Here is a 16,133-nt window from a genome sequence, read left to right as displayed (position 1 = left end):
GGATGCAGTCCCTGCGAATTTTCTTCTCTGGTTCAAAGCATCACATGTGGTAGGGTAATTATCCTAGTCATCTTACGTTATAGTCCCTAAGCCCTGCAGAAATTGCTTTATGGCTGGTCTTACCCCCAAACTTTATTTCAGGGTAAGCATCCTACCTTAATTGAAGCAATATGAAGCAGAGTCTCTCCTCTATGATTTCTTTTCACAGCCAGAAGGCTAGTGGGTGACAGCTTCGCAGCTGAGGGGCTGGACATCATCCGTCTGTAACTCGGGCTGTTCAGTGCGGACGGTGGTGTACCTGGGGAGAGGCTCGTGGACTCATCTGATGCATTACTGTTTTTCCTCCTCAGAGTGTCACCAGCTTTGAGTTTGCTCGAGGGTGGTAAGGAGCAGCCAGGCAACGGTTTGTTGTCTGCAAGCACTATGCGCTGTCTGCTGGTGCCAGGAATGCTGCTCCTGCATCGCTTAGGGACGGGACTGGACGGTCCGCTGCGACGGCCACGTCGCCCACTGGGACCTGACGCACGAGGATTCTCACAGAGCTTCTTCTCGGGAGTCACATCTTCACTCCTGCCCTCCGCTTCTGGAGAATCTATGTGCTCAGCCAACGGTAAAGAGACTTCAGTGAAGCTGCCACAACCCTGTGATTCCGCAACAGAGCCACTGGCAAGTAAGTCTATCTCACCATTTGTCCGAGGACTAGCGATGACGGATGGCTGGCTGCAGAAAGACACCAGCTTCTCCTTCAACTCCTCTTTGGAGTCAAGTTCACCATCTTCTCTCTCTGCCTCTAAGTTCCATTCTTGGTTGATTTCAGCTAAAGTTTTCTTTTTTTGTTTTTTTCTAGATCTTGTAGAAGCCTTTTTAGCCCTCTCACAAACACTTGTTGGGGGACTTGCAGAAACAAATTCGTACATGGAGGCCTGCCGAGCGCCCTCATCATTTATCACCTGAGGCTGGGTTTGCACTGAAACTTTACTCACAACGTATCGCACCTTCTTACTTCGAGGACTGAACCACATTTTTATTGAATTCTTCTTATTTTCTGCATCATTAAATAAATTTCCCCTAGATGTGTCTTCTTCCAAATCTGATAGAAAAAAAGGAAAAGAAATCTGTTACGTGAACTTAATCTCCCCCATCTTGAGCTCCAAAAGAATTGTTTTTTTAGTTCTCCTAAGTTGTATCACATTTCCGTACCTCTTTCTCCCTTCCTAGACAGTAAGTTCCTCAAGAGCAGATATTCACTTACTGAACAAATATTTACAGAGTCCTACTTTAATTCCAGACAACATTCTAAGGACTGGTGATACAACAGAGAACAAAACATGGATCTTAAATTCCACTGGGGATGGGCAGAATATGCAAATAAATAAGTAGAACATACAGCATGCTGACAGTAGTAAGAACCATGGAAAAAAGATATATTGGATGGACAAGCAGGCCAATGTGGGATTTAATAAGCAGTAGTCAAAAAAATTTAAGACTTGTTGATGCTTAATTTTTTAAAAAGACTTCTGAAAAACAATGAACACACTACAATAATCAGTAATTCACTACAAAAATCAACAATTCCTACATAGCTAAGCTAAAGGAAAATCATATGATTTTGTCAACAGAAATGGGGGAGGAGACAAAATCCAATAACCATTTATGATTTTAAAAAATCACCAAGTTAGGGATAGAAAGGAAATCTTCAACCTGATGAAGGACATCTACAAAAATACACAGAGCTACTATCCTCCTTAATAGCAAAGGACCACAATTACCATTTTGTTCCTACTATCAAGAACAAGGCATAGATGTGTGTTCTCACCACTTCTATTCAGCAACATAGAGAAAGGTCTAGATAGCACACCAAAGTAAGAAAAAGATATAAAAATTAATAAAAAAAATTTTTAAAAAGATACAGAAGGCACAGAGATTATACAGGAAGATATAAAACTGTTACATATTTACAATTGACTTGCATCACTATATAGAATATCCCAAAGAAATTTTTTTTTAAATTTAATGAAACTAACGAGTAACTTTAACTTACCAAGGTCACAGAATACAAAGTCAATATACCAAGTTCAACTTCAACTATATTTCTATAGAACAATGAACAAATGCAGAATGAAAATTTCTTTAAATTGGTAGTATTTATAAAAGTGCAAAAAAACAAAGTACTTAAAGTAAATTTAATCAAGTATGTACAAGTTATGAAAATTATAAAACACTGTTCATGAACAGAAGACTCAAAATTGCCAAGATGTCAATTCTCACCAAGAGATCTACAGACTGTAATATAATCCAATGAAAATTCCAGGCTTTGTTTTGTAAAAACAGACAAGCTGATTCTAAAACTTACATGAGAAAGCAAAGGAGCTATAATATGGAAAGCAAAAGACCTGGAATAGCCAAATCCATGCCGAAGAACAACAAAACCGGAGGACTCACATGATTGAACTTCAACTGACTTCAGACAAAATCAATCTAGGGGATTAAAGACAATGGTCACAACTCTTTAGGTCCACCTAATATAACCTCAAGCTTTGTAAACCAGAATGAGAATGAATGAACTACAACTACATATTCAAATATATTCTTGAGCAAAAGAAGCCAGATACAAAAGAATACATAAAAACAGCTAAAATGGATCTGATATGTTAAGTCATAATAGTGATTATCCAATAACATTAGTAATTATTCAATAACTCCCCTGGGGAAAGGAGTTAATGACTCAAAAGGGGCAAGAGGGACTTCCAGAATATTGTTGATTTTTCTGGGTAAGTTCAGCCTGTGAAAATTCACCAAGCAATAGTTATAATTAATAACCAGATATTAAAACACAAAGATTCAGTAGAGCTTAAGAAAGAAAAGAATCACTGCTCTAAGTAGACCAGGTGCCACATTTGTGGGTGAGTATTCTTGTACAAACACCTAGCTGTGTTAGCTAAGGTCATCAAGGAAGGCCTCTCTGCAAAGCTCTCTTCCGAGATGAGACCTCACAACAAATGACAAAGGGAAACAACCACATAAGGATCTAGGAAAGTGGTTCCCAAGTACAAGGAAGAGCAAGTACCAAGGTCCTAAGTTGGAAATGATTTAGCACATTCAATGGACAGAAAGCCACTGTGGCTGGAGTATGGAGAAGGAGAAAATGGAGTCCAAGAGGTAAGCAAAAGCGTTCTGTGGAGTCAGCCTCAAGTTTTACTGCTGGTGTTCCTCCTTCCATCAGCTCTGAAGTGGGAAGGCTTGGGACTCTTCCACCTGCAGTCACTCCCTTGGTAACCTTACATCTATCTATCGATAGATACAAGAACAACTTCAAATGGGTACATAGAGCCCAGACCTCTCCCATGACCTCCAGACTGATATTCAACTGACTACTAAACAGCTCTTACAAGCAAGTCGACTCCTAGTAAGTAAGTATTTCACACTGAACATGACCAAAATGAGTTCCTGATCTCCGTCCTCCCAAACCTGCTCCTCCTACAATTGTCCCCATCTCAGGAAATGACACATCATCAATCAGGACAAACACTTTAGAATCAAACTTACCTCTGTCTCTTTCATAACCTATATGCAAAATGCAAGTTCTATAGTTCTACCTGCAAATTACATCCAAAATCGGACAAAATAAATCCAAATTCACTTACTGCCTCCATTCCTGCTAACATGGTATAAGACACCATCAATTTGCACTAGATTATTATAATAACCTCCTAAATCATCTCCCTGATTATGTACTTACTTTCTCCCCTGTAAGTGTATTCTTAACACAGCAGTCAGTGATCCTTTTCTAATTGGTCAAATCATGTCACTAAAACCTTCCAGACTTCCACTTGACTCTGAATAAAAGCCGAAATGTTAGTAGCCGTCTAACAGGTCAGAAACAACCTGATCTTCCACTACCTTCCTGATTCCATTTCCTGTTCTCTCCCTACTCCATTCAAGCCACTGGATTTCCTTGCTGTTTCTCAAACCAATAAAATGTTTTATGTAAGTTAGATGGCATGACTACATCTGTGTTTAACAAGATCAGCCTTGACTGGAGAGAAAACAGATTGGAAGAAGGCAATGGGTAAGAGGCCAAAGTAGGAGTATAAGTAGAAGATAACAGACTGGGAAGGTGGTAAAAAGGGAAGGAAAAAAAAAAAAAAAAAACCAACTCTTCATGAAAAGTATTCAGGAGATAAAATTTACAGAATTTGGTGATGAAGTGAGTATAAGACAGTGGCAGATGATAAGATGATTCACATGTTTCTGGCTTACACCACTGAAGGCACACACAAGCACTGATGTGGAGGACACAAGCTGCCAGGGATCCTGAGAAACCTGTATGTTACTGCAGGGCATGGCAAGAAGACAAGATCCTGGCTGCTCTTTACCCAGGCCACTTTTCAGGGCTGTGTTCGCATCAGTCCTGAGGGATGTGGTAGTGGGGAAAAAAAGCAGGCCTATTTCTGCTTATTGTGCAAAGTCAATTCCCCAAGGTGAGAGTTCATTTCCTATATTGCAACCAACTGTATGTGCAGGAATCCATGATGAGGCCTTTGCCAATTATGATCAAAGATGAAAAATTGCTAAATAAAACATTAGCAAATCAAATCCAGGAATTTCCAAGGCAATACAGTAAGATATTTGCAAATTTTAAATGTATATACCCTTTCACAAAGCAATTTCACTTCTAGTCATCTTTCTTACCAAATATTGAAAATATCCACACATGTACCTGCAAACATAAATGTGTAAGAATGTTAACTGCAGCAGTGTTTGAACAGCATAAATTAGGGGAAAAAGTCAGTGTTCATCAGTCAGCAATCAGTTAGCTATGGAGCATTTAGACTACAAAATCGTATGTGGTCACTGTATTTGTCAATGGACAACCCAAAGATCTACAAGACACTTTTCTACATAGCACAATCCCATTTGTGTTCTAAAAGTTCTACTGCATTTATGTCCAAATATTTTCATAAATTCATAAAAGTAAAAGGAGAAAGTTAAACAATGAAAACAGTACAAGAAAGGGATTTTCTACTTTTCAGCTGAGGAAAAAGGGTAGAGGAGGACTTTCACACTATTTTATATACACTTTAATATAGCTTAATCGGTTGTAAAAAAGAATGCTCTCTTTTATTTCTTATCTAAATTAAACAAAACAAAACATGTTTAAGGTTATAAACTTGGTTCCTGAAAGAGCTGGGATTTGAAGCCATAGCTATTTTTACTAATTAAACATTAAAACTTTTCACCAAGTATACCCTATATGTGGATATTGTAATGTAAGAAAGTATATTTGGTCTTCATCTATGGCTCCCAGGACAGAGGTTCAAAAACCCTAGTAATTTCCTAGAGAATCCATACGGGTATCTTTTGTTTTAAGTATTTAGTCACATTTCCAGGGCCTAGCGTAGTTCCAGAGTAATAAAGAGGAAATGGGTGTCTTCTCTTATGCATCACAGTTTTTTCAACTGCACCTAAACTCCCGTTAAGGAGATGACTTCTGGAGTCCCTCTAAGGACGGGGGCTGGGTGCCCAGGAAACCAATCAAGATCCAGGTGACAACTTGCAGTTTCACCCTCAACCTCCAAGAAGGGAGAAGAGCTACATGTTCAATCAATCACCAAGAGCCACAGGTTTAATCAATTGTGCCTATGTAATAAAGGTTTTTCTTTCTTTAAAAGAAAAACCCAAAAGGAGGGTTTGGAGAACTTCCACACTGGTGAACACATGGAGGTGCTTAGCAAGTGGCACACCCAGAGAGGGCATATAAACTCCACACCCCTTCGCACACTCCTTGACCTACATGAAATCTCTTCTATCTGGCTGCTCCTGAGTTATCTCCATTTATAATGAACAGTAATCTAATAAGTAAAACATTTTCTTGAGTGAGCCACTCTAGCAAATCAATCAAACCCAAGGATGTCATGGGAACCTCCAATACAGAGTCAGCATCTGAAGTGGGGTAAGGGGGGTGGGGAGGGGAGTCTTATGGGACTGAGCTCTTTTTTTTTTTTTTTTTAAACCTCACTGTGCCTTCCCCCCCTCAAAGATTTTATTTATTTATTTGACAGATAGAGATCACAAGTAGGCAGAGAGGCAGGCAGAGAGAGAGAAGGAAGCGGGCTCCCTGCTGAGCAGAGAGCCCGATGTGGGACTCGATCCCAGGACCCTGAGATCATGACCTGAGCCGAAGGCAGGGGCTTAACCCACTGAGCCACCCAGGTGCCCTGGGGACTGAGCTCTTAACCTGGAGCTCTGACATTTATCTGCAGGCAGGCAGTGTCAGAATTGAGTGAAAGAAATTGTAGGAGACCCAGTCAGTGTCACAGAATGGCTAAATGTGTAGAAAACCTACACAAACGACATCAGAATGAAACAGAGGAAACATACAGGCAAAGTGAGCTTTTCTTCAGACTATGTATATTATAATCTCTATATGGATTGTATTTGTTTAGACCTACCAATCTTGCCCATTAACAATGCTTACGAAACAGTCGGTGAGTGAGCTGTATGGTGATCTACTTTCTGATTCTGTCAGGGATTCCCCTTTCAAGTTGTCTTATTTTGTTTTTGCCTTTAAGCCCATTCATTTCTCTTTAAAAAGCATTCCCTAAACATTCTCTCCTCCCACTGCACACGGACAGGTAAAACCAACCCAGGTCTGCCCCGTAGAGTGGTGAGCACGATCAACAGTGCTCAAAAAATACTGATGAATAAATTATCCGATATCTGTTCTTAAACCCTCACAAGTATTTATATGAAAGGTTAGATTTTTAAGGCCTAGAAGAAGAAAACTTGAGAATCATACATTCAATTCTCTCACGTAAAGATGAGAAATTAAAGTTAAAAAGAAAGAGGGAGGTCGGCCTCCCAATCCAGCACTCCTCTCCTACACGAACTGGGTTACCAAGAGGCTCTTTCAGTCAAAGAGCGAGCACAGGAACAGCAGGTGAAACTCGAAAACCACCACTTTTCAGGAGTAACAATGCCTGACAAATAAGTTCCTACTGCCTGATAACTCATTCTCCAAATTAACACAGACTTAATCTCCTTTGACCAACTAGAATACTTAGAATATGTTTCATTCGTCCGACTGAAAAGAAAAAGGAAGCTATCGGATTATGTTTTTCTCCTGAGAAGTCACTCTTCATTCAAGATGAAGAAACCCTTTATAAGCCTTCACTTCCATTACAGAATCTAAAGCAAAGTTTTAATGAACTTAGTTCTAAAACTAAGTTTCTTTAAGAAGAAAACGAATGCCATCTTACTCCTAAGAACTGGTAACATCTGCTGTGTAGGAAATAAATGTGTCTGATGCTACAAAGGTGTTATATAAAATTGTCAAGTATGCTTATTCCTGAAAAGTTTTAATATTTAAGAGATAAAACATAATTTTAGTTTCATTTTTCTTATTTGTTTCTGGGAACACATTTTTTCTCAACATCCTCATGTCTTAAAATCTCAGCAAGGGAAAAGGACATTATGAAATATTATTTTTTCATTCCTTTTGTGTCTTTTATTCACACAAAACACTTATTTTATCAGTTTAAAATTATTAATACACCAGAGGATTAGTAAACTACAATCTCTCAAATCTCTCAAGTTCAAAATTGATTCTTCTATTCCTCTTCCACCTCATTATTTCTTGAGTATAAAACCCCAATCTTTATAAGTAGATTTGCCAAGCAAAGACAGTAATTAAAACAGGCAAGAAAAAATTTTTAAACAGTGGATTATAAAAAACAAATAATTCATATTTAACTCTGTAGAAATTTCATAGACCTTCTACTCTGCCTAGCAAAGAAATTCAGTCAAACTCCATTCTACTCCAAAGAAGCCATCTCTTCCTCCTGGGACAGATGGAAGCATTACAAGTAGCTAGACAGGGAGCCAACAAACCCAGCTGGAAGCAGGAGCGTGTATCTGAGTAAGGTCAAACTCTGGGACACCCTTCTTATGTCCCAGCTGAAAATCAGCTGATCCACAAAGTGTTATCAGGTCGGGATCTTGAAAATAAAAATAATCAGAATGAGGTATCCATTCGCACAGAGACTTTGTGTCTAATTTCTAACAAGGTCTTTTCTCTGCGGTGACCCGCATATTTCAAAAAACAAGTCATTTGTGATATATAATCTCGAATCTAGAAGAAAGGTCAACATGAAATGTTACCAGGATTGCTTTTTTAAGACTCAGGATTAGAAAGACTGAAAGGTTAATCCTCTGGTAGTCTGTAAAAACTTAAATTTGATGTTCTAAAATTTATTTTAAAGATAGATGATGACATTTTCAATTAAACACAAGTCAAATGCTGAGGTCTTTAATACTTACAAAATTTACAAAATGTAGAATAAGGCACTTAAAGGAAAATTAAGGCTGCTAAGTAGCAGCAACACACTCAACTGACTAAAAAAAATCTAAATCTAAAATTTAAAAAAACAATTGCATAGTCGGGTGTACCTGGCCCTTAGAAGTGAATGAGAAGAGCATATGTTCGTGTAATTTATATGTACACAATAATTGACTAATCATCTAGTAACAATGCCTACACTCAGGAATATTTCATGTTGACCTTTCCTCTAGATTTGAGATTATATCAGAAATGACTTGCTTTTGAAATTATGCTTCTTGTCCTAACTAAGCAAGGACCACAACAGCAAATGTGATTGTAAATCCTGGATTTTACAAAGCATATCTAAGTTAAGACCGTAAAAAGCAAAACCACCACCCCTGCTGGAACGTAAATCATATTACTAAACAGCAACAACAATTTTTATGAGTGAATGCTTTGAAGCACGATAAATTGTCATATTCATTCCATGAAGAAAAATGCTGGTCCCTCCTCTACATAGTAAATTTCTTAATGATGACATTTTAAAAAATTCTATTCTCTGAATATAAATATTTCTCAGACAACCTTACAAAACATCAAGGAACAGAGATACACATGTTACTAAGGAGCAGCTTAGCCAAGTTTTTTCTTAAAATTTAATAATAAACCACAGAAGAAGGAGGCAATTAGAAAATGTGATTTAGCTATCATTAATCTACATCAAAGGATTATAATGATGTACATTGTGTGCCTTTCAAATTATTCTCTATTATAGGTTTCACAACAGAAGTTGAGAAATCTCTTTGACAAACTAGTCCCTTATTAAAAATCAAAGGGAAGTACTTTGCTACCATCTGTGCAACATTAACGCCTTCACTGAAGAATGATTATTTTGTAAGTTAAGAAGTATTCAGTTCCATTTAAAAAAGAAACAACAGCAACAGTACTATTCAAATGTTCATCTTCATCTATTATAAAAAAGTCATAGCATATATGAAACACTATGTAATTCGCTCCAATAAAACAAGCATCTCTCCGGAAACCAGGAAACAGAAAAGGAAACTGTGATGCAATGAAAGCATAATCAAAGTGCTTTTTCCTTTTTTTTTTAACTGCATCACCACCGACACATTCTTCACAGAGCCTGACCAGCACCTGCAGGTCTGATTTAATATGATGGATGCAATTTAAAATATAAACTTTTAAATTCAACTCTATTAGTAGAAAACAGATTATGTTACAAAGAATAAGGTAAAATTATCCATAAATGGTTGTCAGAAAAATTTGTGACCGACAATCTTCTCTCTTTAAAGTACACTGAACCAAGGAAAATCTGTTCGAGTATTTAGAAGCTGATTTTAAAAAGTATTACTATAAACCAGGCTTCTTTATCTCCAGTATACCATATACCATGTCCATGATTTGACAAGTTCTTCCTAATTACCCACCTTAATTATGGTAATTATATATTTTATAGTAAATGCAAGGAACAAGGTTCATTTGAAAGGTAAATTGTGAACTACAGGGTTTAAACAAAAAAGAGATGTAGGAGATATCCAACCATCCCGCTTAATTCATCATCCTCAACACCCATTTAACAGAATCATATTATTTTTAAGCCAGACTTTAATTTAATACCTTTATTTTATGAGAGCCATTTCCAATTTCCTCATTATAAAGAGGAGAAACCATTGTTTGTCCCCAACTGGTTGTACCTATTCACCTAGTAGGACACCTTATACCGCTTTAGTTTTTTACAAGTACTTGCTACATAAATTAACATGAATTACTACAGCAAATACTGAACGTGCCATAAAGACAGTGCAACACTCTCCAACTCAAATGCCCTTTGAGGCTGGTTTGCTTTGAGGCCCTCAGAGGAAAAGCTGATAACAAGGTAACTGGTAAGCAGACAAGGCTCTGCACCATGTAATTTTCAGATCTGGACAGAGATTTTTATTTCAATATGCTTATTCTCTAGAATGAGAATTCTCATCTTCTGTAAAAGGAACAAAGGAGGATGTTACCATTAGAGAACCAATGGTTGAAACCAAACCCCAAGAGTTTGTTTTAAAACTGCTTTAATTAAGTTTAGTCTTCGGGATAGGAATTAAGCCTTAGCACTGCCAATCTGTCCCAATTCCACAAATATAATGAACACCTAGACTCCTCACGAAAGCTTTGAGCTAAATGATAAACAAGAAACTTCCAGTGTGGCCTCCCTGCATAACCTAAGTCCTCAATGTCCTCACCCACAGAAAAAGGGATTCAAGATGACCTTCCTGCTCCTAAAATTCTGATTATATGTTATCCAAACTGAAATGTCAATTCATCTTAAAATAAGTAATGTTGGGGGTCCCTGGATGGCTCAGTCGTTAAGTGTCTGCCTTGGGGTCAGGTCATGATCCCAGGTCCTGGGATACAGTCCCACATCGTGCTCCCTGCTCAGTGGGGAGCCTGCTTCTCCCTCTCCTACTTCCTCTGCTTGGGGACCCTCTCTTGCTGTCTCTCTCTCTAATAAATAAATAAAATCTTAAAAATAATAATAATAATGTTGAAGCCAGAACTGCTAAAGTCTGTAAGGACAAAAGTAGTTCCTACTCACTATAATGAGAAAATGAACGCAAAATGGCTTTCAAAAAATTAATCACTGAATTCCCTACCCAAACTCCACGTCTATTTTGGGTTGTTTTTGTTTTTTTTTTTTTAAGATTTTATTTATTTATTTTTCAGAGAGAGCAAGCACAAGCAGGGAGGCGGCAGGCAGAGGCAGAGGAAGAATGGGATCCCGGGACCATGGGGTCATGACCCGCGCGGAAGGCAGCCACTAACTGACTGAGCCACTCAGGCGTCCCACCACATCTATTTTTAGATGAGAAAGACAGCATTCTACAAGGCCTCAGGCACCACTCAAAATCTTGTTCTAAACCCAATGATTCTCCTAAATATCTTTAGTAATGATGCAATGTGGATGCATTTCATAGTCCGAGTCCGCAAGATAGGAAAACCATACTAAAAATTTAAACATCACTAACCACAATAAAATTTCTGGAAAAGTTCCCTAGCGTGTTCTTCTCTGCACTCCAAAGTACCGTATCGGTACCCCATTATGCCATAATTCACTACCAATCAAGAGTTACCCTATCTCCTTTTGATCAGCATTAAAAATGTCACTTTAAAAAAATGTCACATTACTTGTCACACCTTAAACTATACTCCTCACAAATTCATATATCCAAGACCTACTCCTAGCAACTGACAACGTGACCTTATTTTTGGAAACAGAGTCATTACTGATGTAATTAGCAAAAATGAGTAGAGTGGGTAGAACTTAATAATTCAATATGACTGATATCCTTATAAAAAGAGGAAATTTGGCACAAATACAAGCAGAACACCACGGGGACACAAAGACAAACCAAGCAGAGAGGCCCTTCCCTCACAGACCTTAAAAGCACCAACTGTACCAACACCTCAGTGTAAAATCCCTAGACTCCACAACCGTGAGACAATAAACTTGTATTTTTTAAGCCACCCAGTTTGTTACTGCAGCCCCAAGCAAGTTAATATATTAGCACACAGCAACTGGAGAAAAATCAAATCAAAACATCCCAAAAGAATTCTCAGGGTAGCACCCCAATGTCAATGCATGGCCAACATTTCTAATACACCACACGTCTTTAAGAATCTGATGCAAGCCATTCTCCCACAGACATGAACATTCTTCATGCTGTACACTTAAATCAAAAGTTTCAGGGCACCTGGCTAGCTCAGCTAGTGGAACAAGTGACTCTTATTCTTGATCCTGGAGTTGTAAGATTGAGCCCCACCCTAGGTGTGCAAGTGACTTAAAAATTAAAAAATCTTAATAAAGAAAAAAAAAGTTCAATCCTACCTCTCTACCCCCAACATGCCAAAGATGCAGGAACTCTCTTTAGTCAATGGTATTTGTATGGGGGGTGGAGATCATATACTGAACTTTTTTAATTAGAAAATAAACACTACCACCCCTACCTCTGAGTAAGAAGGAAAATACAGATGAATAATGCAACTATTCCTCTTTGTGTTCTTAAAAGGATTTATAACACGTATTATATTTTCAAAAAGGTAAGTATTTTTTGAACTCTGTGTGTGTATACTTACACCTGAGAAGTAAGTAAAACTTTATTACCATAGCACATTTTATCCTGAAAGAACAGAGTCTAATACAATGATCAGATGAAAAAAACTTTTCATAGGTAGACTATGTAATTTAAATTCTTCTTAAAAATATGGTCAATCTGGTCAGATCTGATCAATAAGACTCAAAGTATTTGTCTTGTTTATTTTGTCTAATCAACATCACCTTTAGTAGCTGACAATAACACATCGTGTCAGACATCTAAGATCAAAACATTTAAAAACAGAAATTCAGCCATTTTATATAAACAATATCAATCATTCACAGCATCCTGCCAGTCAAGAAAAGGTTATCCTATGGACATAAGCAAAATGACATGCTCTGGTCAATAAAAGGGTAATTCTAACATCTAATTATGAAGACTCAAAATGCTTTACTTTCTTTCCCTAGCTAATTAGTTCTCGGCAGAAAGCACAATGGGAAGATACATAGTAAATACACAGAGTCTAAGAACAATGTGAAAAACTTTAACCCCCATTTAAATAGAAAAGAAAATCAATATTAGATTTTTGCTCTTTCAAAATGTGCTCATCTAATTAATTCAGTCTGGAAAAGGGATGCACACAGAAAGTTGTATTCTATCATGTAAAAGTGTATTTAAGTGAATTTAAAGACAAATTTCTTTTCCATATATGTTACCCAGAAATTACTATAACTGTAATTCTTACAGTTATATAACTATAAAAACAGGCAATTCAGGTGGTGAAAGCGTCTGGACTAACACTCAGAAGAAGTGGGCTCTGTGTCTCCTGCTCCTGGTATTAACTACACACGTGACATTAGGCAAGATCATTTAACCTCTCCGGACCTCAGTTTCTCTAAGTTATCTCTAAGTTATCTGTCACTTCTCAAAGTAACTGTAAACTGTAAATCTTAAAATTTGAAATATGTCATCAGAATTCTTGATAGATGTTTACATTTTTATATGATCAATATGAATTCATCAGCTATTTAAGGAAGAGAGTCAGTGATGGTTCTCACCTGAAAGCTTATCGTCATGTAGCAAATTCCGAAGCTTACTACAAAGCTGGATCATGCTGTCCAATTGTCTATTTATCTTCACATCTTGTATCCAGGCTGGGGTGTAACACACTGGACACCCGGTTCCAATGCAGTCACTTACACAATTACTTTAAAAAAGGTTAAAAGAAAAAAAAATATATATATATGTAACATGTATATCTATATATCTCAATGCATTCAACAGAATCTCAATTCCAAAATATACGCATAAACAGACTTTGAACAGAGGTAAATGAAGCAAAAGTTGTTTTAACAAGCAATGGGCAAACCTAATTTTTTTTTAAATAATGTTTCTGAAAGAGTCTAATACACAATCTAAATCTAAATTTCCTTAGGAAAATTAATATTAAGAGGCTTTAATTAGCCAGACGTTAGTCTGCATAATTTTTCATGCAAATAAATCTATAAATCTATAGCTTCTAAAGGGTAAGAGTACAGAAAGGGACATAAATAAACACATTTACTACCAAATGCATAACAGCCATGCATCTCAACCTTTCGTATCTTAAATTTTAACACTGTGCTTCATGGAACAATACTGCAAAGACACCAGGAAAGGTATTTTTTGTTTTGTTACCGACAAGTGTCTAAAGGCTTTAATGTGGTTTCTGAGAAAAGATACCTGGTTCTTTCAGACACTTTTATAGCCTGTAGACTCAATTAAATTACCACAGGTTTTCTGCCTAGTAGTTAAATCTCAAATCCTTTGCATATCTGAAGATATACATAAACTCTTATTTAAAAAAAAAAAAAAAAAGAATTGGGAGTGGGGTTCAAAATCCCCCCACCAAAGCTTATCTCTGGATTCAGAAATAAAAAACCTAAAAATCCACTCCTTAGCCTCACCAGAGGAACTCCAGCAAGACTGGGAACCTAACAGTGATGAAAGCCACATCTCCCCCAAACACCACATTCCTTTCCACGGGACCTACTCATTTGTAGGCACAGAGGATTCTTCTAATATCAGCTCCTTCCAGAAAAAGCTTGTGGCATTTCTACTCCGCATCCCAGATTCTGGCATAATTCTGATGCAAAGTAACATCAATAAATGTTATAGAACAAATCTGTAAACCACAGTAGAGCTAGGAGAGATTGCACTCAATAAATGAATAAATGTCAAATTTCTTTCCTCCCTTTTTTTTGGAGAGTGTGTGCAAGGGGTTGCTGTGGGCAGACAGAGAGGGAAAGAGAATCTTAAGCAGACTCCACACTCAGGGGGCTCAATCTTACAACCCTGAAATCATGAAATGTCAATCTTCTGTAGCAAATAAAGGAACTTCTTAGAGTTTCTTTGCTTGTAGTTACAAGCAAAGAAAAAACTTTAAAAAACTTAAAACCCCACATACAAACTTTAAAAAGTTAAAACTTTAAAAACTAAAAACTTAAAACGCCACATATAAAAAGGGAAACTGATTCCTCAATTTAACAGTTACAATCCACTCGTTCAGAATCATTACCTTATTTACAGATGAAGAAAATGAGATTCAGTTAGGTAAGACACTTATTATGTACTACCACTTTGGTACCCAGATCAGTCTATTTTATACATTCTATAATATTCATCTTTTAACTGTTCTCAAATTATTTAGTAAACATAAATCTAGAATTCTGGGGACAGATGTAATTTCTTAGTAGATCTGTATAACTCAGTAAGTCAATATTTTCCAGATGACTAAAGCATGACATCAGAAAATCCTGCTGGGTAGGGGTGCCCGGGTGGCTCAGTGGGTTAAGCCTCTGCCTTCGGCTTGGGTCATGATCCCGGGGTCCTGGAATCAAGCCCCACATCGGGCTCTCTGCTCAGGGGGGAGCCTACTTCCTCCTCTCTCTCTCTGTCTGCCTCTCTGCCTCTCTGTCTACATGTGATCTCGCTCTCTCTCTCTCTGTCAAATAAATAAATAAAATCTTCAAAAAAAAAAAAAAAGAAAAAGAAAAAGAAAAGAAAATCCTGCTGGGTAAAAGACCCATTCAAAACACAGGATAAACAAGTGAAATTTAATGTAACAGATACCAAAAACTCATCATTATCCTCTTAGATTCCACAAAGTAACAAATCTAAAGGAACAAGCACTTGCCAAATAATGGTGTAGTATCAAAGAACATCCACAATTACCTGAAAAAACTAAACACCCTTCCTTTTTCTAGTTACACACATGTATAATACAAGATTTTCCTCACATGCTGCAATCAAAAGAATATATCACAACAGGCTGATTACATAACCAGGTATGAGAATCTACTGTCTTTTATACAGCAAAACAATAAAGAGATTTGCATAAATAGAAGTGTCACTCTTCTCACTAGTTTTTCTTGGTTTATGGTTATTTTTCCTTAAAAAAGTATTACTTATGTTACTACGTAAAGAGTTTATTATTGCTACTTTTAACTGAATAGTTTTTGTTTTGTTTTGTTTTTAAAGATTTTATTTCTTTATTTGACAGAGATCACAAGTAGGCAGAGAGGCAGGCAGAGAGAGAGGAGGAAGCAGGCTCCCTGCTGAGCAGAGAACCCCGATGCGGGGCTCGATCCCAAGACCCTGAGATCATGACCTGAGCTGAAGGCAGAGGCTTAACCCTCTGAGCCACCCAGGCGTCCCTGAATAGTATTTTT

At 37.3% G+C, this 16,133-nt stretch overlaps 1 protein-coding gene across 1 annotated transcript in view; it reads right to left on the bottom strand.

The window, feature by feature from the left end:
• BARD1 (BRCA1 associated RING domain 1) overlaps positions 1 to 16,133 on the bottom strand; it is an 82,832-nt gene that overhangs the window by 52,086 nt on the left and 14,613 nt on the right. The window contains exons 3-4 of the mRNA XM_059168128.1: positions 13,482 to 13,630; positions 156 to 1,090 (exon numbers count right to left, since the gene is read on the bottom strand). Coding sequence (XP_059024111.1) covers positions 156 to 1,090; positions 13,482 to 13,630 — 1,084 coding nt within the window. The remainder of the gene's footprint in view (positions 1 to 155; positions 1,091 to 13,481; positions 13,631 to 16,133) is intronic.

The sequence above is a fragment of the Mustela lutreola genome, chromosome 3 (genome assembly GCF_030435805.1).
Source record: "Mustela lutreola isolate mMusLut2 chromosome 3, mMusLut2.pri, whole genome shotgun sequence".
NCBI lineage: Eukaryota > Metazoa > Chordata > Mammalia > Carnivora > Mustelidae > Mustela > Mustela lutreola.
Note: the sequence above shows the minus strand (reverse complement) of the source record. Positions and strands in the feature narration are given on the sequence as shown.